This window comes from Cyclopterus lumpus, chromosome 4 (assembly GCF_009769545.1).
Source record: "Cyclopterus lumpus isolate fCycLum1 chromosome 4, fCycLum1.pri, whole genome shotgun sequence".
In the NCBI taxonomy this organism is placed as follows: domain Eukaryota; kingdom Metazoa; phylum Chordata; class Actinopteri; order Perciformes; family Cyclopteridae; genus Cyclopterus; species Cyclopterus lumpus.
The window spans coordinates 16,376,245-16,396,406 of record NC_046969.1 but is presented as its reverse complement, the minus strand read 5'-3'; the positions used below and the strand labels follow the sequence as shown (position 1 = coordinate 16,396,406).

Below are 20,162 nucleotides of genomic sequence, written 5' to 3'. Positions count from 1 at the left end.
TGAGGTTGGCTATGTGTTTGAGGACGACCACCCTGACCCAGTTTGGAACCTCTTGATATTTCATGGAGTTGTGGTGAAGGACATTCGTAATGATGACCGTCTCCAAAAGGCTGATGACCATAAGGGCCAGACACACAGAGAAATATATACCTAGATTGAAGCATGGATTGAGAGATTGAAAGAAACACATTAAAGACAAATGTAAAACATATTTCTTCAGTAGCAGAAGACAGCCAGAATACATCTGCAGAGGGTTGACAGAGCTGTTGCTCCATTCCATTGACTCAGTGATTTATTTTGTATCTCTAAACTAAAGTAAAGAACCCGTTGATTTCTAAAACTGATGACTAATGTATTGAACCAACAAGATTAAACAGGTTTGTATATGACACTGTATGTCCTATACATTTTATTTTATTTTTCCATAATCATCTCAATAAAACAAATATAACAATATGTCAAAAATAAAACAAAACATCATAAAATCATGTAAATCTTGGATTAACATGATTTTAGTGATGGTGGAACCTGCAGGCTATGATAATGCTCAGGCCTCTGACCTATGATGGGTGTGCCATTTGCTGTGCTGGGCAGCAGGTCGTTCATGATGAGCAGAAAGACGGTGTAGCCCAGGATGAGAGTCATCTTGAAGGAGGCGCGGTCAACGCTATGGGGGGGCAGGTAGAAGGACAGGATGTCGATGAGCATAAGGAAGGAGCTGGGGATCAGCAGATTGACCACGTAGAGCACCGGCCGTCGCTTTATGACCACCTAGTGAACAAGAGATTTTTACTATGTTGGCCATCAATAACCTTTATGGAAGATTAAAAAAAGAATAAAAAATCTACATATATCAAAACCATCTAAGGAGGGAAACGATGAAAGATTACATGTAACAATGGCAACGTGTGCACCAGGAGTTATTATTCTTGAGCAAATCTTGTAAATTGTGTAACTTGGTGGCAATATTGACATATTTTAAGTTAATACGGCAAACTTGTTTGCTTGAAACATCTGCCTTATGTGGCAATAACGCTATGAGAGCAATGTGAGTGAACCAAGACAATAGTTTACGATTTATTTACAGCTGATATATTTGCTCACATAAGAGTAGTAAACTAAGGTAAACCTTCCTCACCCAGAAGGTGATAATGTCCCATTCGTCGACCCCAAACTTGAGGATTGAGGTCTCTCCCAGTATGTCCACCAGTTCCCACTCCCCACTGGCTTCCAGGTAACGCTTTGAGTTTCGAGACATCTCCTGAAAGGTCAAAGCTGGACTGACCCTCACATCCATTACTGTGAAAGAAAAACACAATGAGAGAAGGAAAACTAGTCAGACAGTTCTGTAGCCCAATCTAAGTCAATCTAAATAAATAAGTTAGCTAAATGTAATAACTAATTAATTACATAGTGATTTATGTTTCTGTTCTCATTTTCCTTTTATATTTATTGTATTCCCTGCAAAAGATTCCAAAAGTGAAACAGATTGCATTTTCTGACCCACTATTAGCTTTATGTTTTATTGGTCAAAGTGTAGCCAATGATTGGAGTAGTTTAAGATTGCGTAAATGTTAAGACACCTCTTCTTACTAGTATGCATGTAGGAGCCAAATGTAAATGTGCAATTCTGCATGTCAAAAGGGAAACTGAAGATCTTCAGGTTGCAGGCTGAGACGAGCCGAAGCATCCTGTCCCAACGGATGTGACCTGTGTGGTTGACATAGACGTAAGGGCACGCTTGGGAAACATCATCATCCACACTGGGAGGGTTGGAGAAGTCCGGCAGTAAAAGAAATAAACAGAAACAGATTAAAGTGTTGGGTATATCAGTCCCAAAGGGAAACAGAAATATGAATTTAAATCCTTTTCACAATTCTTTCTGCTCTCGCAGCTTTGCATGCGTACTTGGCAAATATACAATACTGATTCTGATGCTGTATTGTCAGACATGTTTTGTGTGTATTGCATGTGTGGTCGGTCCTGGACATATGTATCCAGATCAGTAATATTGTGGACATGATGGACATAACTGTCACTCCCTAAGACTTATGAGGTTCATTGTTCACTGTTGGTGAGTTGGTGCGAAGCCTTAACCAGTGACGGTGGCATTTTACAGAATGTAAGTGCACCCATCTGTCTCAGGGCACTAACTACTTTGTAATGAGTCATTTAATGTGTGTGTACTGTACAGTAATCCATAAAAAAAGTTGAAAAAAAGCCACCAGCTGGATAACTTACAACTCATAAACTATGATGTCAGGAGACCAGAGCTTCTTCACAGGGAGAGAAATCTTGATGACACCGTCGCACTCATCAGGGTCCCAAACCAGGAACTCATGCTGCCAGTACTGCAGGGAATTAATCAGATATCTGTTGACCTATGTTGACATTTACTCGCTGTATATGATTCTGTTTACAGGTGCATGCTGAATCAGGTCACATTACGTTTATTGACAGTGTATTTTGTCTTTCCATGCAACTTACCAGTCTCAGCCACAAAAAAGTAGTGAGTATTTGGGTTTTCTCGTTCTGAAATACAGTATGAAACAGGTTAACCTCATGTAAAGCTGATTGCTACCTCTTAAATAATGTTGTAGTTAAGACACAAAATGCAATTTTATATAAATATATGTCTGCTATTCTCTCAAAACATCTCTTATCAGGTTTTAGGTTCTCTCAGTATTCTTCTTTGATCACTAACAAACTCACCACCCCCAGGACAGCGTACAGGGTGAAGGAGATGTTAGTTATGGTAGGATTGCTGAGGTTCACTGCTGGCCTGAAGGCTTCTCGGTCAAACACGGCCTGCATGGACTCATGTGTTGGACCGCTGTGGCCTTCTTTACAGGACAGTTTACTGCAACATAGAGACACTGACCCAGACCAACACTTGTTTTGAATTTTCATTGTATCAATATTCTAACATTACTTTACGTAATGATATCATCGGACAATGTGTTCACAATGACATCTTTAATTCCTAGGAGATCTTCTTCAATCATTACGACTCAAATTTGCGGAACAATTCCTTTATTTTGAATTCAAAACACATCTACACACAATACACAAATGTGAAATAAATTAAATCACAATTGAATATGTTTCAATTCTTGCACAAGTTCTTTGTATGTGAAAACATACTGGGCAATAAAAGGTTCTTATTCTGATAAATAAATAACTTTTTTTCTCCATTTATACATTCTCATATGCAAGCAATTCAAATTTGTCCCGGCAAAACAGATGGTGTCAGTATCATTGCACTGTAAGCATCATTTCAACTTGAAACCTTTAAATAATATTACTATAATAATAACAGTATTGCTTGTTATTCACTGAAAGAAGAACATTTAGGTTTCAGAGCTATACATGTGTCAGTCTGGAAGAAATAATGCATACACAACTAGAAACAATCAAGTAGGGAATAAAAGTAGGTTATCATTACCTGACATTAAGAGTAAACCTGAGATGATGCTCCTCTGAGACGGACTCATGCTCGATGTTTCTGATGGACTAACTATCCTCCACAACCAACGATCTAATAAGGTGTAAAGCAAAGAGAGCTCCTACTGGTAGTGTTAATGCACAGACACTTGTTTTTGCCACTTAGCGGAACATTGAAATGACTAACATGAATTCTCTGGGGACACAACCACAACCACTACATGCCTTACCGTAGCCCAAAACAAAACCGTTGAAAAGGTAAATCACAACATTTTGGTTTCCTTTGTAGGAACCAGCTTTTCGTACCCAAATGTTATATGAGTCCCTATAACGTGAGTAATGTAAGTACTAATTTACTAATGCAATCTCATTCGGACAGTACCTATTCTAACAAACACAGAAAAGGACTTCCAAGTGGGTATATATAAACATTTAGTTGACCCAGTAAGTTTTAAAATTGTGTACACATTTAGTTTCAAAACAAACCTTAAAGGAAAATAAGGTGGTTAAAACTTTCATGTCGCAAATAATTACACATGAAGATGATTCAATGATATAAATATGTAAATAAACGGTAATGAAAAACACAAAAAATGAAGGTATGTGCAGATGGATCATAAACATACAGGACATGATAGGACTTGTTGTTCCACACCTCCGGTAAGCACTCAACCATTTTATTTTTCAACACCTCCACCGATGGGAGTTACAATTTCCTACCTTCTCCGGTGCTGCGGTGTCGAACCACATGCTTACTTTAGTTTTATGCTATTTTATAATCCTGTGATAATAATCAATAGCCAACATACGGTCACAAAGCCCGCCTCAGTTCTGTTCTTCCTATCCGGCCTCTCTTTTTTTTCTTCGATCAGTCACATTCACACTCCCACCTGTCCCGGTCACGTGACTCTCTTATCCAGTCAGTGTTGCTTTCCAACCTCCTGAACATGTTCCTGCTGTTTGACCTGTTGCCTGTTCTTGACCTGCTCACCTCGCGTGCCCTTCTGGAATTTTTTATAACTCGTAAACCTGTTTCTGACCACTGCCTGCATGCTACCTGCTTCCTGCTTCTCTTTTATGTATTTGTCTGCGCCACAATGAACATATCCACGAGTCCTCCTCCCTCTGTGGTGTGACATAGTATTTATTACTTGGTGTTAAACAGGGCTATGTGTGTAGTGAAACAGATCCTTGTATGACATTTAAAGAGATTACATGACATTTTTAAAAGTCAGGCTTCAAATGAAGCATTTCAGAATCACTTAGGAGTCGTATGAAACTTATAGTGGTTGACGAGCAGATCGATGTGGTGAAGAGGGAGATGAGCCTGAAGGGAAAGATGTCAATTTACCAGTCAATCTACGTTCCAACCTTCATCTACAGTCACAAGCTTTGGGTAGTGAAAAAAGAGGGAGCTCAGAACCGAAAGAAACCAGTTGAGGTGCTTCAGGCATCTGATGAGGATGCTTCCTGGGCACCTTCCTTTGGAAGTTTACCATTTACGGGTACCTTTGTAATATTTTAACATATTCAGTTGAATAATCTTGATTTGTTTCTATGTCTGAGTGCAGTATGTTAAGCAGCATAGAGAGAGGATGTGAAATCCTTCATAAAAAATACTATTTATTTTTCTTGGTTGTCAATCAATCAACCCTTTAATCGTAAGCGATGGACGACAACATTCACTGTCCTCGCTCCTGCATGATGATAGCAGGATAATCTTCTTATACAGAAATTAAACTAAATCAGACTTAACAGCACATGAACCTCTAGATTGAACACCGAATTGGGGGAAATTTATTTTTGAGGCAAAATTCTGAATTTTATTTAGTTTCTTCTGCATCAAAATACATCCAGAAATGCTGTGTTATTATTAAATTCATTTTATCTTTCTAACTGTAACCTGCAAACCAATCAAACCTTTGCTGATGGTCAATACAATGGTGTGATTATTGTGCAATTATACTTCCGCGGTATCCCAGATACATATGATGGTGATAAAGGAGACACTGATGAAGACAATGTAAAAAAAGAACAGCAGACGGTCAATGACTATCCCGACCAGTTGCCATTCTTGTTTGGTTTTGCTCCCCTGGAAGTGTGTGTCCATCTGGAGGCGGATGGCCGTGAGATCTCTACTCAGCTTCCTCAGCTCATCCAGGGTCGGTTCCAGAAGAGGTTTCACTGGAGGTTTAGCGTCAGAGTCGCTCTGAAGATCTCTTGAAGAGATTGTGCTGGTATTCATTGCTGGATATGTTTAAAACAACAACAACAATTAAATCAAAATTAGCCTTTTTATTTTAAAACCAGTTACTAGTAATGCTTATGCTGATAATCAAAATACAAATAAATAATAAATCCCCAACTATACATCCTTCCTTAAAATGTAGCAAGAAAAAAAGTTAATTATCTAATTAATAATAATAAAATTGGCTCTTAGATATTGTTGCTATGTCCATAGTGAGTCCATTTGAACACTAAACTGCAGCCTACAATGGTGGGAGATTGACCTTTTAAAGTTTACAGAAACTTTTAAAACAATGGGTCCATGAGTGGGAATTATGTTGGTTGAAATGATTTCCTCAACTGCAGCGAACTAAATCAGTAAAATTGGCATACAACCTAAAAACTAAGCTACCCATCTCGCAACTTGTATTCAATTCCCTTATTATCATATCACCCGGATCTATCTCAGCTAAAACAACCTGTTTGGAAGTATGTCTGCGGTGCCCACATTCACACGGCCATTCTTTTCCAATTACTTCATATTTACAAGTTCATGTGTGGTAATAGGTTATAAGTGTGTCGTTACACATAATTTAAACACACCTAGAGCTGGTGAAAAAAGCTGTCTCCTGCTGACTGTCATTGTTTACAAAGGATTTATTTAAAAACAATACCAAACTATACCTTCAGCAGGTGAATGAAGGGAGACTGTGATGCAGTTGCTCTTCTTTTTTGGAGGGAGACCAACAGCAACAGCTAGATATTCTAGCACGAGGACACTGAGCCATGGAGGCACCGCACCGTACTTGCCGGAGCTGAACTGGATATTAGTGATCAACACGGTCTCCAACAGGCTGGTCACCATCAGAGTGAGAGTGATGCTGAAGAAAACGTCTGCAGGAAGTTGAAAAGGTATGGTTAAGAAATCAAGAGATATTTTCATGCAAACTTTATTCATCAAGGGTGGGCAACTGATTGACATTTACATTGTAGAACTGCAATCAGGGTAGAAGTAATATCATTGGTTAAGCAAAAATGTAGTGCACAGAAGGAGAACCACCAGAAGACAAAGTATGAATTGGCCGACAATGGCATTTGGTCACACATATAAAACAAATAGCACAACCTCTATCACAAGATAAGGGCCATCATTATATATTTGTATTTATTTTTGATCTACTTATACCAGAGGTGTCACTCACTGATGAGAGGTGTTGTCTCCCCAGGGACAGGAAGCAGGTTGTTCATGATAAGGAGGAACACGGTGTAGCCCAGGATGAGGGTCATCTTAAAGGAGGAACGGTCCATACTATCAGGAGGCAGCAGGAAGCTGAAGAGGTCCACTGTGACGAGGAAGCAGCTGGGGATCAGCAGGTTCACCACATAGAGGAGTGGCCTACGTCTCACAATGATCTTGGGAACAGACACAGGTACAAGGCCTCAACATTTGAGTACTAATTTTTTTGAGCATTAATCTTCATTTCTTTCTGAATTTCGATTATCTTGGGATGAGAAACAAGTCTAAAGCCTGAAGGTTTTAGTGAGACTTTACAATATCGTTTTAGAGAACTTGGCCAAGTATATTGACCTCCTCCCCCAGTCCACATCAAACTTTCTCTGTCATAATTTCTTGTACATAATAATGTTTTGGCATTCCCTACAGATCCATCATAGGCCCCCCTTTGTTCTTTGTTTCCAAGCTTCCACTAAGTTATCCACAAAAACAACATCCTCTTCACTCAATTCTTAAAGACTTATTATTATGATTAGCCATGATGTTAAACAGATAAATATATATCATAAAATTACAAAAATAGCTTACATAGTATTTAACCGAAGAGTAGCTTCCTTCAGGTACTTCCAGGTTAGTTTGACCTGCTTCGATATCTACAAGCTCCCACTCCCCTTTATTCTGTAGCAGTTTGGACTCCTGGACCTCTGCATATGTGAGGCTTTGATTCACTCTGATCTCTTCAGCTGGAAAAAAATGTGAGGATAGTTTTGGGTGCTTTTCAATATGCTAAGATCATTTATGCTTCCTTGCATCCTCGCTTGAGACGGACATTGGAAAAGACGGAAAAAGAGCGGAGTAACACCGGTGATTCCTTTGGAGAAGTCCTTTTGGCAACTGCGACATAAAAGATTTACACACAGCTGGTATATTATATATTGTACCGGATTTGACTGGATTCTTCCTCCTCCTGACAGACTTCAGAGACAATGGATCGTAGCTTATTTTAGTTGACTACAATGAGGCGACTATAACACACAATCTCGTTTTCCACATTCACTGACTTCCCACACCTGGCGGCACAGAGACACACACACACTCAGTAGAGGTGAGTTTTCATACTACGGGTTTTGTTTGAGGATTGTGATTGAGAGTACATGTTAGCATATTGAAAAGCACCCTTCATGTTGTTGTTGTTGTTGGTTTTACACAGGCTTACCAATGTGTAGATAGGATCCAAAGGTCAGAGAGCAGTTTTGGATATCGAAAGGGAAAGTGTAGATGTCTAATTTGCAGGAGCTGACCACTCTGATCGGCTTATCATCAGAAACACGACCAGTGTTGTATAAGTAGACATACGGAGTTTTGGGAGAATTGTCCTCCTCCATGCTGGAAAAAAACAAAGAAAGAAAAGCCTTTTAATTGCTTGTACCTATCTACTTTAAAAGATAGGGTTCATGCTCCACTTAGCTGACTTAACTGACTTGTTCTTGGTTTGTGTAGTTAATAAGTAAATCAGCAAGTATGATAACTAAATTATTGACATTAATACAATTAACATCAATAAGATTATTAACATTTATACATAATAACAGGGCACCACCCTGAAATCAGGGACCAATAAGCAAACTATAAATAGAGTCTCAAAATGTCCATATTCAAAGTACTATTCCACATTAAGGGTGAACAGTGAAGGTTGAAGTCGAACACAGACTACGATATCCAGCTATTATCACAATGCACATGCACAAAGTAATCACATAAAGCTGCTCTTTAAAGTATAACATAGTTTATTTACTTCTAACAATACTGATCAAGTCAATACTATTATAAACTAACAGCAACTACTCTATATAAACTCTCCGCTGACGAGTAGGAGATGATCATGAACGCATATGAGGAATTCCAGACCATAATCATGGCAAAACCTAACACCGCCACCGCTGCGAGGGCTAGACAAGAAGCATGGCAAAATATCGCAGACAAGTTAAATGCGTAATGCTGCGTTCACACCAAAAGCGTTAATACTTGTTGTGGAAATCCCACAAACGTCGGAACATCAAACGCCCTCGTCTTTGGGTTCATAACATCACCCGTAGGTACACACAGCTCGGTGACTTTCACATACAAGATATTTAACGTAACGATTTGGTGTGGCTTAAACCAAATCAGGCTGTTGAACTGATTTACATGGGGAAATCCCAACAAAAAGGATAAACCAATGTGTGGCCAAAACCACAACACAGCTTCAAAGCTGCACTAAAGGGATATTGATACGGTTGTTCCTTTTGTATTCTAATGAATGAACAATTTTACAGATTCACTTTTTTACATACACTTACAACTCGGAGATAAAGATGTCTGGCATCCAAAGCTTTTCTCGAGGGACAGAGACTCTTGTAGTTCCACATTCCTTCTCATCCCAGCTCAGTCCCGCGATGTCCCACTCCTACATTAAACACAACAACACCATTGTGATGTACAGCTTAGAACAACCATACTTTGATTCAAAGGATTAGTCTGGTGATTTATATGTTTCTTATTGTCAACAAAGCTCTCGGAAAGACTGAGACCGACAATATACGCATAGCCTACAACTAACTAATATTTTCAGCATAACCAAAGTCTGAAACTTGTTGTTCTCATGCTGGAACCTCCGGTGCTGAGAAATGAAGCCAACACTAAGTGCCCAAAACTGCAGTTCCTCAAATGGCCACTGATGCTTGAGAGACGCTCCCCCCTCTCTAATTACAATTTTCATAGACCCCTTGAACTCATAAAGGGCTGTAGGCTAACTGTCATTTCTTTACATTTAAAGCTTCCAGTGAGGATTTCAAGCTTTGAATGCCGGTTGTCATATTATATGACGAAGAAAAGTGATTCATCAGATTAAATGAGGTAAATTAATTGATAAAATCAACTTTCTTTCATCAATATAACTTGTCGGTGCATGTCTCTCTTTGTGTGTGGCAAGTGGGATAACATTTAGTTTTGACTGCAATTAAAACACCAATGCATATTTTTACATTTTTGGAAATGATTAAATCTGGCGTGGAAATGATTACATATCTTTTATGTATCTATTGCTGGACTAATGTATTGCTAGATGGCAAAATACAGAATATCCAAAGCCTTATTATCATTTAGCAGAGAAAAACAATAATTCCATTCTAAAAAACACGTTTCCTCATATTGAAAATGTACAATACACAATCAAAGTAAGACATTGTCACATTTAACATGGTCAAGATTATGATATTTAATCATACATTTTCTCTTTAGACTATTTAAATATCTGGAACATTGGACAATGATAACGTATCTGTTCTATTTGGGCTCTTGTCAGTATTATATATATTATACTCGTCAAATTTGTTTTTAAAATGTATTATTTAATTACATCTATTCATGTTTTGTCAGTGCTATGAAAACTTACCATGACTTGCCATAAGAATACTGTCAAAGTCTGGGCTTGCTCATCCTGGGGATGATACATATTTATGATTATTAATAATTAATACATTATCTTACAGTATACTTGGTTGAAAGAGTTACGCTTGTGCATGTGCAAGCATGAATAGATAGTAGCTCATAGACTCACCACTCCTAATATTCCTGACACAGCAATATATATGGATATGTTCAATGTATCTGAAAAGCTTTTTACAGGTCGCTGTAGGTTTCTAGAAAACAGTTCCTTCTTGAGAGCATCAAACAAGGCATCAGGAGTTGGGCTGGTGCAGTTCAAGGCTGCAACAGAACCTGAGTTCAAAAAGAGAAAATAAATATGTATATCTTTATTTAATAATGAACACTTCTATAATAAATTATTAAATAACAAAAGCATTAACATGACTTAAGTCAGTATGAGATAAAAACCCAGAACAAACAACACAAAAAGTCACACTGAAACAGACCAAAACACAAAATAAAACTTCAGCCAAATAAAACAAGAAAACGCAATGTATTAGCAGGCTTAGCCACTTAAATAAATAAGAAAATATTAAAGGATGTAATAATAATAATAATAATAATAATAATAAAAGAAAAAAAGATGGAAATGCTTGGTCCTACTTTATAAATACAAATGCATTTCATTATATGGACAACATTGTCTTCCTCTCAGTGTGATTGCCTTCGATATCCGGAGGCAGTGCCGTTGCGCAACATTTCTGCAAAGAGTGTCGCGCAGGCGCTGTTTCAGGTCATCTCCCGAGTCGAAATCCCGAAAGAGATTCTGACTGACCAGGGAACCCAGTTCATGTCAAGGACACTGAGAGAACTTTACGGGTTACTGGGCATCACATCTATTCGGACCAGTGTGTACCACCCACATACAGACGGTCTGGTGGAGCGTCTGAATAAGACTTTGAAGTCCATGATCCGTAAATGTATTAGCGAAGATGTACGTAATTGGGATAAATGGCTTGATTCTCTGTTGTTTGCAGTGCGGGAGGTCCCCCAGGCCTCCCCGGGATTTCCTCCCTCTGGGGGGATGCTCGACCTGATGAAGGAAAACTGGGAGGAAGGTCCGAGCACCGGGAAAAACCGGGACCTGCGAGCAAAGCCCCACACACTGGGTAGGAAGTCACGTGAGAATTTGCTACAGACCAAGGGGCGTCAACAACGGCTGTAGGCTACAACAGAGGGGCCAGACGGAGACATTTCACACTGGGAGAGAAGGTACTTGTATTGCTTCCTTCTTCCAGCTCTAAGCTCCTCCCCAGTGGCAAGGGCCCTTTGTGGTCACACGGGGAGTGGGGAATGTCGACTATGAGGTGGTGCGTTCTGACAGGGGCGGAGCTACACAGATTTACCACCTCAACCTCCTAAAAGCATGGAGAGAGTCTGTTTCTCTGGTGTCCGCGGTTTCTGAGAGAGAGGAGCTGTGGCCCGAGGCTCTTTACCCTTTACACTGATGCATCGAACAGAGGGCATGGGGCTGTTTTGTCCCAGCAGGTAGATTTCAAAGTGATGCATAGGCCGGAGGGCTCCGCGGCCTAAATCGGGCGGTGGAGGTATGTGGTTGCGGGGCGTGGCTAAACTCAGCTGCAGAGGGGAATGGGGGAGTGCGCTCAGGGAACAGTACCAGGTGGAGGCCTAATTGGCCTCAGCTGGGGCTAATGATGATTTAGTCCCCATTATAAACGGCAGTAGGGACGAAGGAGAGGGGTTCTGGAAATCGGCAGAGCACCGGACGTAGGCTACGCTGCCGTCAACGGAGCAGATCCACGGACACAGGAGGGCGCTCAGGGGCGAGGCGGAGAGCATGACGGAGACCTCATCTGCCTAAAATAATAAAGATAACTAATCAGTTAACGTCTACAGTGTCTCTGTGCTAGGGGGGTACCACCCGCGGTAACATGCACCTGTTACAATCACACTTTTACAAATACTTACAAGAATAAAGATTAAATGAAACGGGGATTTAAGTATATCATCAGAAAATGAAAGGACATAAGTTATAATACATGGAAAACCACAAGTTAGAAGTTTTGAATTGGTACTTTTGGAAGATTCAACGTTGTATCTTTATAACACAAGCAAAGCCATTTAAGGAGGCAACACCAAGCAGCAGGAGAAAATGTCAGTTCAAGCAAATATTGCGAGCAGAACACTATTGCCACTTTCTCAACAAATTGATGAATAGTGGCACAAAAGTACCTATATAGGTCGTTGGTATCAGCAAGTATGCACATGTGAGTGTACTTATACTTGGTCTGAAAAACAGCGACTATGACCATGATATTTGGTATACACATCTTTCTTCCCATCAGAATTAATTGTAATTGATTTAGTGATCCTTAAACTCTTCTTCTAGCCCTAGATGATCATAACACTTCCCACAGGGTTTTAGGATTTTGGTTTAAGATTGTACTTGCTAATCTAGTAGATCGTCAATATTCTTTCTTCCTTACCTTGAAGCAGTGAAAAACAGATGCAAATAAGCCAGGCTGTCTTTCCCCCTGTCATCTTGTCTGTGTCAGCTCAGCTACTCTCCCATATATTTTAAAGGACAATGTCAACAGTCTGAATAAATGGTGTGCTTTGTTTCTCATTGGCTACATTGAGTCTCAACTCATACCTGTTTCTTCTGAGTTACTTGTGGGCCTGTCTTACATTAATGTTTGATCTCAGCCGTTGGTTTCACTTGTTACGTACAACAAGCCTTTTACCACATCAACATAGTACACAATACAAAAGTTAAAGTCAAAGCTACAGAAATGGATTTGAAAAACTTGAATATATGCTGGTTGTGGTTATGCACACATTTCTCTTCACTGTATATTTACACGATATATCTGCAGTTTTTAAACTAGTGTCCTGTGTGAAGCGTTACTCTGCACTCATATCCTCAATTATCTCAGCATATAGTCAGATATAGCCTGAATACAAAAATACACACAAGATGATTAATATGACTATTAAATGCAAAAAAAGACAGTTTATGTCTCCTCCTCCTTGTGTATAAGTGTGACAATAGAGAAAAGTTTCCTGTGCCTCCATCAGGTATTTGGTTTTAAAGATTCAAGCCCTATAGGGATGGGTTATCGTTAGGACTTCTATCGCTCTTTTCGATTCGGTTACTCATCGATACTCTTATTGGTTATTTTTTATTATTCTCTGTGAAAAAAAGACAATAACATCAGAAAAGAATCAACATTGCTTGTATGTTTACAAATAGTCTTTATTGAGCAGCAATACGAGAAGCTCTAAACTCTTTCAAAGACATTTGCAGCTAAACAACTCCCAGCTGTCAACTGAACAAGATGCTGGGTAACACTATAGTAGCTGCTAACTAGTAGCATAACAGTTTGTGGCGTTAATTAGTATTTTGTGTGCCATGCAGTTTCATCCCGTTAAAGACAGTGAGTTATGGGTCATTAACTGTTGTAGTACAAAGGTATAACCAAGAATGGAAAGGGTATGCATGTAGTGCGGTGCCCTCTCAAAGCTCTCATCCAATGGAGCTTTTGCTTGCTTGTCATTCCTTCTTTTCAAACTGACCATTTTCTCCATTTAATTTGGTTTCTTTTGCATAAAAAAACCTACAAGATGTTATTTATTTGATTTTATCTTTCTAACTGTAAGCTACCAACTGGTCAAACCTTTGCTGTTGATCAATATAATTGTGTGATTGTAAGTCAAACTATGTACGCATTACTCCAGATCCAGATCCATATGATGATGATAAAGCAGACGGAGAGAAGACAATGTACAAGTCAAAAATCTGACTTTGTGACTGTTTTAGGACGATGGTGAAACAAGTTAGTTGTTAGCCTTAAAACTCAGATGTAATATGCAATAAATGGGTTTAGTTTTGACAGATAATATTGTTTAATGAAATTATTAAAATAAATTCCTCACATACACCATGCTGCTGTCATAAATAATAATAAGAGCACCAAACTATACAGTGCCCAGATATTTAAGGAAATGACTATGTATAACAAAAATATTTGTGACAGGAAGTTAAATTAGTCATTGTGACAAATAATTGTGAAACTGTGATTATTTTTCTGATAGTAATTTTAATATCATTGTGGATCAAAATTCACTTATTGCAACATCCTAATGGTAATCAAATATAACGATAAAAAGACACACACAAGACATACTTTTTCATAAAGCTTATTTTATTACTCAACATTAATGTGTTTCTACAATGGCAGATATAATTGAGGCGTAACATTACATGTTAATATGAAAATGACAGTGCTATCAGAAAAAGCCAGAGTAAGAGGACTCCACATAGATTCTAAATATCTTTTCAAAATCCTTCTGCACCAAAGTATCACCGAGATATGAGCCAAAGAACACAGCAACATGAATCGCTTTAGCGCTTACAGTCACAAATGTTGCTTATCTTTGGCTTTTTTTTCCAAAAAATCATTTTTCTTCTTCTACTCAACAAAGACTGCTATATTTGGATGTATTGAACACCATAAGTAATATACGAGTGAAATATATGGTTTGGTACATTCAAATTACCCAAATGCCCATTTCGACTAATTTATCTGTACTAAAACCTCTCTAACTTTGTTCTGCTTTACTTTTTCAAAGTCAAACTTTGCAGAGAGACTGGTCCCATATTGTGCTATGATCTCTGTGGTTGACCTTTGCTGTGTATCCTTCCAAGAGATAATCATCCTGAAAGTGCTTTTTGTTTTGTAGGCGAACCTGGAAATTCAACTTTTGCTGTCTTTCATCTTTATTTACTCTTAACCAGTAACACATATAATAATATTTACACATCTGAACAAAAGCACACATGGTTTGCCTTTATTATAACACCAGCATTATTCAAATAGCCTTTGTGGTTGCAGAGATACACCCTTTTTAGTTTGGGTATATTATTTCGAGCAGAAACCTAGAAAATAGGTTGGGGTTTAGGTAATAAAAGGATCTCATCCTATAGCCTTTATATGCTTCTGGGAAACGAGGCCCTTCACATAAACTCAGGAACAATATCAAATAAAAGAACTTGTAAGACGCATACATCTTGTCCTCTTTACAATACTCCTCCAGGGTAGAGTGATAACTGTAGTTGTATTAGAATTGTTTGTACAAGTATGCAAATATGAGTTGCATGACTGACGATGCAGGACAAAAGTCAACAGGAGTTTCAAAATCTCTCAGATATTCATTTTAGAGCCTGCGTGCCCTAAAATGACACTGTTAAACAATTACATGAAACAAAACATTAAAGGAATTGTGAAAGGGGGACAGTTCAGTGGATAAATGTACTGTAACAAATAAACTACAACTCAACCGACCTTCACAATTCTTGTATGCTTAATTGTCGTAATTGACAATGACTATGAGAAAGCATGTTAACAAATAATAATGAATAAAATATGAAAAAACTAAATCAGGATGTGTTGTATGACTGCATCCATATAGTGGTGATGGTAATGAAGCTGACTGATATGAAGATAATGTAGAGGCTTAACAGCAGGCGGTCTATGATAGAACCCACCTGGATCCACTCCTCTGAGCCCTGGCCTTCTCCGAGCCGATGCTTCACCTGAAGGCGGATGGCCTGGAGGTCGCTTTCTAGGTGCCTCAGCTCCTTCCAGGCCTTCTCCTTATCCAGCGGTCCTTTCTGTTGTGAAACCTCGCTGTCCCCTGCCGCCAGAGAAGAGACCTTCATTTCTGTTGTTGAGGATATGAGGAAGGAGGTGATGTCAACTGGGACTGTTGATATTGACTTGCGCATATATCTTTTTATATTCTTAGCAAAATGACTTGCGTGCATAGTTTCCCACGTGTAAAACCACATCCCAGATCTTTATTACCTTGTGCGGCAGGATTTCGGATGACTGTGTTCTGTTGATCTCTGGGCTTAGGAGGAAGCCATACCAGGCGGCCCAGGATGTGAAGAACAAACACTCTGAACCAACAAGGGACTGGAGGATAGTGAGCGGAGCCATACAGCAGGTTTGTGATGAGGATGGTCTCCAGTAGACTAGCCACCATCAGAGCCAGGCACAGACACAGGAACACACCTGGGATAATAGTAATAATGACAATATTAATAAGGTCTTTTTAGAACAAATTAACAAGTTCAATTCATACTGACAACTCAAAGCATTAAAGGCTATTAACATACAGCACTATCACTTTTTAAGTTGCTTTTTAGCTTTAGCCTTCATTTAGAGCCATGTTTCTATCATTTTGATGAATTTAAAGAAACTGTGTAACATGTTGGGGGGGGTTTATTGGCAGATATTGAATATAATATTAAGAACTATGTTATAATCAGTGTATAATCAACTGAAACTAAGAATTGTAGTGTTTTCGTTAGCTTAGAAAAATGCATTTATATCTCCCTAAGGAGCGGGTCCTCTTCCACCGAGTATACCATCTTGCCCCGTCGTGTTTCTACAGCAGCCCAAAACGGGCGCTGGCTCTCGCGAGAGTCTTTCGCATGTTTCGTTATCTGGAGATGCATTCTGAAACCCGCTTTTATATGTGTGACAGTGCTACATCATTACAGATCATAGTATTGATAAGGCTCAACATTACTGGTGCTTGTATTAGTACTTTTAAAAACGTTTTGGTGGCATTCATTATCAAGCTGCAATGCACATTTGCTTTGCTTTGTTGTTTCCTCCCATTCACAAGACAAAAACAAACAGGCCTACGCACGCTCATTCAGGAGGAATGACGGATACTAACTAATGTCTTTATTTATTAGATCAATTATTTGTGACATTTTACATTTATTTCGAGTGAGATATTAATTTATAAAGTCCCTTTATATAGCAACTTTACTGTTGTAAACTTAACTGTTTCTGCTCTAGAAACAATGTTTGGTTATATCTCAATTATAACTTATAATTCTGTGCTGAACAATTATTTTGTCTTTTAGATGAACAGAGTATTGATAAATCCTACAAATACCTATCCATACCTGTAGTGCCCCGTAGTTCTCCTACATGCTTGGAAAGAGGGGGATGAGCAGAGAGGTATTTAGTTGGTGGCAACCTGCCACAAACCACTAGATGCCACTAAAACGTTCCTTTAAATACAATATTCACTTACCTTCTAACTCTGTTTCGATCTACACTCATCTCAAAATGGTCTCTTTAGCTGTTAAATGCTTCACTGTTATCAGCAGCCAGGGGCTAACTTTGGCTGACTGGTGTTTGATGCTTGCCCGGTGGTGTATAGTAATTTGACTGAAAACAGCTGCATCATATATATTTCAGAATGTTTTGCTTCAACTGCACTGGTAGAGGGTATTGTTAACTGACTTATGAGAGGTACGGTGTTCCCACTGGCAGGCAGCAGGTCGTTCATGATGAGCAGGAAGACGGTGTAGCCCAGGATCAGTGTCATCTTGAACAAGGACCGGTCCACATTCTGGGGAGGCAGCAGGAAGCTGAAGAGGTCCACCATGACGAGGAAGCAGCTGGGGATCAGCAGGTTCACCACATAGAGGGTGGCCCGGCGCTTTACTGACACCTGTGCAATGCAGACAGATATACAGCAGCTGATTTCTTAATGTTTGATTAGTACAGAACAGGACTGATTGGGTGAAAACATGTTTAGCTGTCAATTCTTACACTGCCTGAAAAGATGGCTCGAAGAAGTTTTATTGTGTTTGAAATGCTTGGGAAAATATGATTTGAGTCAAGTTTTGAAAAAGTGGAAAATGACGATATAAAATCATCACAATTAAGAACTTGAAAGTTACAACAGTACATCCCAGAACATAGACTTTAGATTTTAACACAGCATAGAAGACTAATATCAATTTCTGAGGTCATAAACTTACGTTTGGAGAGTGTATCTCCAGTATAATGGTTTTACAGATAGTATTTATGTTCATATGACTGTGTATAATGATGGTAATTTATACTCAGTAGGGTAACTGTTAATGCACTGAGATGGATTCATGTTTTCATTGTTTTATTTAACATTATACCCTTCCTGTTGTAAAATATTTGGTGACGTAGGCTAAAAGACCTCGCAAAATACTTTTCAATCCTGCACCTTCTTCTGTATCTTCATCTAAACTTCATTGTTGTGTAACATACAATAAGGTTATAGTCTACAACATTTACTTACAAAGAAGCGCATCTCTTCGTACACGTCTTCATTTCCGGCTGGTGGTAGGTATGTATTCACTGTGAGTCCAACTAGTTCCCACTCACCCATAGTTGTCATCACTTCTTTAGAGTATTTTAATATATCCGCTACAGTTGATGAGAGGTCTATCTGAAGAGCAGTTTCTGAAATCAAAATATAATACAGTCAATGCTTTGGTGAGATTTCATCTATTTATAATGCCATTAATTACAAAAATGCCTATCTTTGACAGAAGAAGAAGAATTGTATTAAAAAGATGAAAAAAACACGTCAATCTGTATATTTCAAGTATTGTGTCGATCCGTTTCTACTTGCGGCGGTGTAAGTAGGAGTTGAAGCTTAAACTGCAGTTCTGGATATCAAATGGAAACTTGTAGATGTCGAGCTTGCAGGAGCTGATCACTTTGACAGGCTGATAATCAATCACCAAGCCGTCAGAAAACAGATAACTGTATGGGACAAATGGAGCTGAGTTCTTCTCCATACTACAGGGCGAGAAAAGACATAGAAGCCAGTAAATATGATTGGTAATATCTAATTATACAAATGCCTATATTTGTAAACTACACTCATTAAAGGCCTTATCAGTAAAAAACACAAACATATGTACAGCATGTTTTAAGTTAATGAAGTTTGAATTCAAACAATGCCTTTCTGACAGAAAGAAGTCTTCACTACAGCTCTTATGTGGCGGTCTATCAAGGTCAGGCCATTATTGTGTATGAACACAACCCACAAATACGGCTGCACTGTAATGGTACTTACAATTCATTTATGACCATATCTGGTACCCAGAGCAGTTTCCTTGGAATTGTAATCTGTGAAGAACCGCATTGTTCTGGGTCCCACTTGACAAACTCATTCCTCCATTTCTGCAGCATGAATCAGACGGATACAACATGAACTACTGTGAGCATAAAACTACAGCTTTCAGGTGACGTAACAAAACTGAGCAACAACAGTGTTGTCTTTATTCTTTTTGACTGTAAACGTTTTAGTTTGCTGATGACATGTGTAATTTGGTAGATAACATCATATAGTATCTAGTGTTCTGTTGCACATAGGATCTGCCCAAACATTTTATTTTTGCTAGTAACTGAGAAGGTTATTTTAAAGAATGTACTTACTAATATTTGCCATATATATGTTTTGAGGACATGGGTCTTTTCATCCTGAAAAAGAACCAACATTCAGTCGTAAGCAATTCTTTTTAAATGGAAAGACATTCTAGATATTGAAAAAGATTAAGGGTAATTTTCCTGTTGGCTGGCATAACCACAGTAAAGTTGTTGAACTTAGAAAGAAAAATCAGAACCAGATATTTAGGTTGACATAAGAATGCTAGAACATGGGTAATGAATTGTCCCTTACCACTCCCAAAATGCTATAAATGGTGAAGTCAATGCTGACGTTGGTGGGTGTTGATAGATTCATGACAGGCCGAATGGAGCTGAGGTTGAAGACCGGTTGGAGAGCCTCCAGCAAGGAAGGCGTGTCAGGTCGAGAGCAGTTCAGCATCACAGAACTGCAAGGAGCTACGGTGGAATAAATGAATGGCAGTTATGATTATTAGGCAAGGCAAGTTTATTTATAGAGCACAATTCGTACACAAGGCAATTCAAAGTGCTTTACAGCTACATAAAATTACAAAAAGACAAATAAA

General features: G+C 38.7%; 3 protein-coding genes and 1 long non-coding RNA gene across 4 annotated transcripts; 1 reads left to right on the top strand and 3 right to left on the bottom strand.

Moving 5' to 3' along the window:
* Positions 1-31: 31 nt before the first annotated feature.
* On the bottom strand, positions 32-3,519 carry LOC117730011 (5-hydroxytryptamine receptor 3C-like). Its single transcript, XM_034531460.1, has 8 exons — positions 3,446-3,519; positions 2,713-2,876; positions 2,488-2,532; positions 2,242-2,351; positions 1,594-1,763; positions 1,139-1,299; positions 561-771; positions 32-110 (listed from the first exon to the last, which is right to left on the bottom strand). The coding sequence occupies exons 1-8, from the start codon at positions 3,492-3,494 to the stop codon at positions 61-63; spliced, it is 960 nt and encodes a 319-aa protein (XP_034387351.1). The 5' UTR covers positions 3,495-3,519; the 3' UTR covers positions 32-60.
* Positions 3,520-5,404: 1,885 nt separating this feature from the next.
* LOC117730010 (5-hydroxytryptamine receptor 3A-like) lies at positions 5,405-12,874 on the bottom strand. Its single transcript, XM_034531459.1, has 9 exons — positions 12,820-12,874; positions 10,503-10,663; positions 10,338-10,382; positions 9,244-9,350; positions 8,121-8,290; positions 7,493-7,647; positions 6,873-7,083; positions 6,355-6,564; positions 5,405-5,691 (listed from the first exon to the last, which is right to left on the bottom strand). The coding sequence occupies exons 1-9, from the start codon at positions 12,872-12,874 to the stop codon at positions 5,405-5,407; spliced, it is 1,401 nt and encodes a 466-aa protein (XP_034387350.1).
* On the top strand, positions 6,491-9,799 carry LOC117730012. The gene is made up of 3 exons (XR_004609409.1): positions 6,491-6,582; positions 6,897-7,100; positions 9,720-9,799. It is a non-coding gene; the product is annotated as an uncharacterized LOC117730012 (long non-coding RNA).
* A 2,899-nt stretch (positions 12,875-15,773) lies between the features above and the next one.
* Positions 15,774-20,017, bottom strand: LOC117729397 (5-hydroxytryptamine receptor 3A-like). The gene is made up of 8 exons (XM_034530408.1): positions 19,871-20,017; positions 19,627-19,671; positions 19,265-19,371; positions 18,815-18,984; positions 18,479-18,642; positions 17,662-17,872; positions 16,201-16,410; positions 15,774-16,057 (listed from the first exon to the last, which is right to left on the bottom strand). Exons 1-8 carry the CDS (start codon positions 20,015-20,017, stop codon positions 15,774-15,776), a joined length of 1,338 nt encoding a protein of 445 aa, XP_034386299.1.
* Positions 20,018-20,162: the final 145 nt, after the last annotated feature.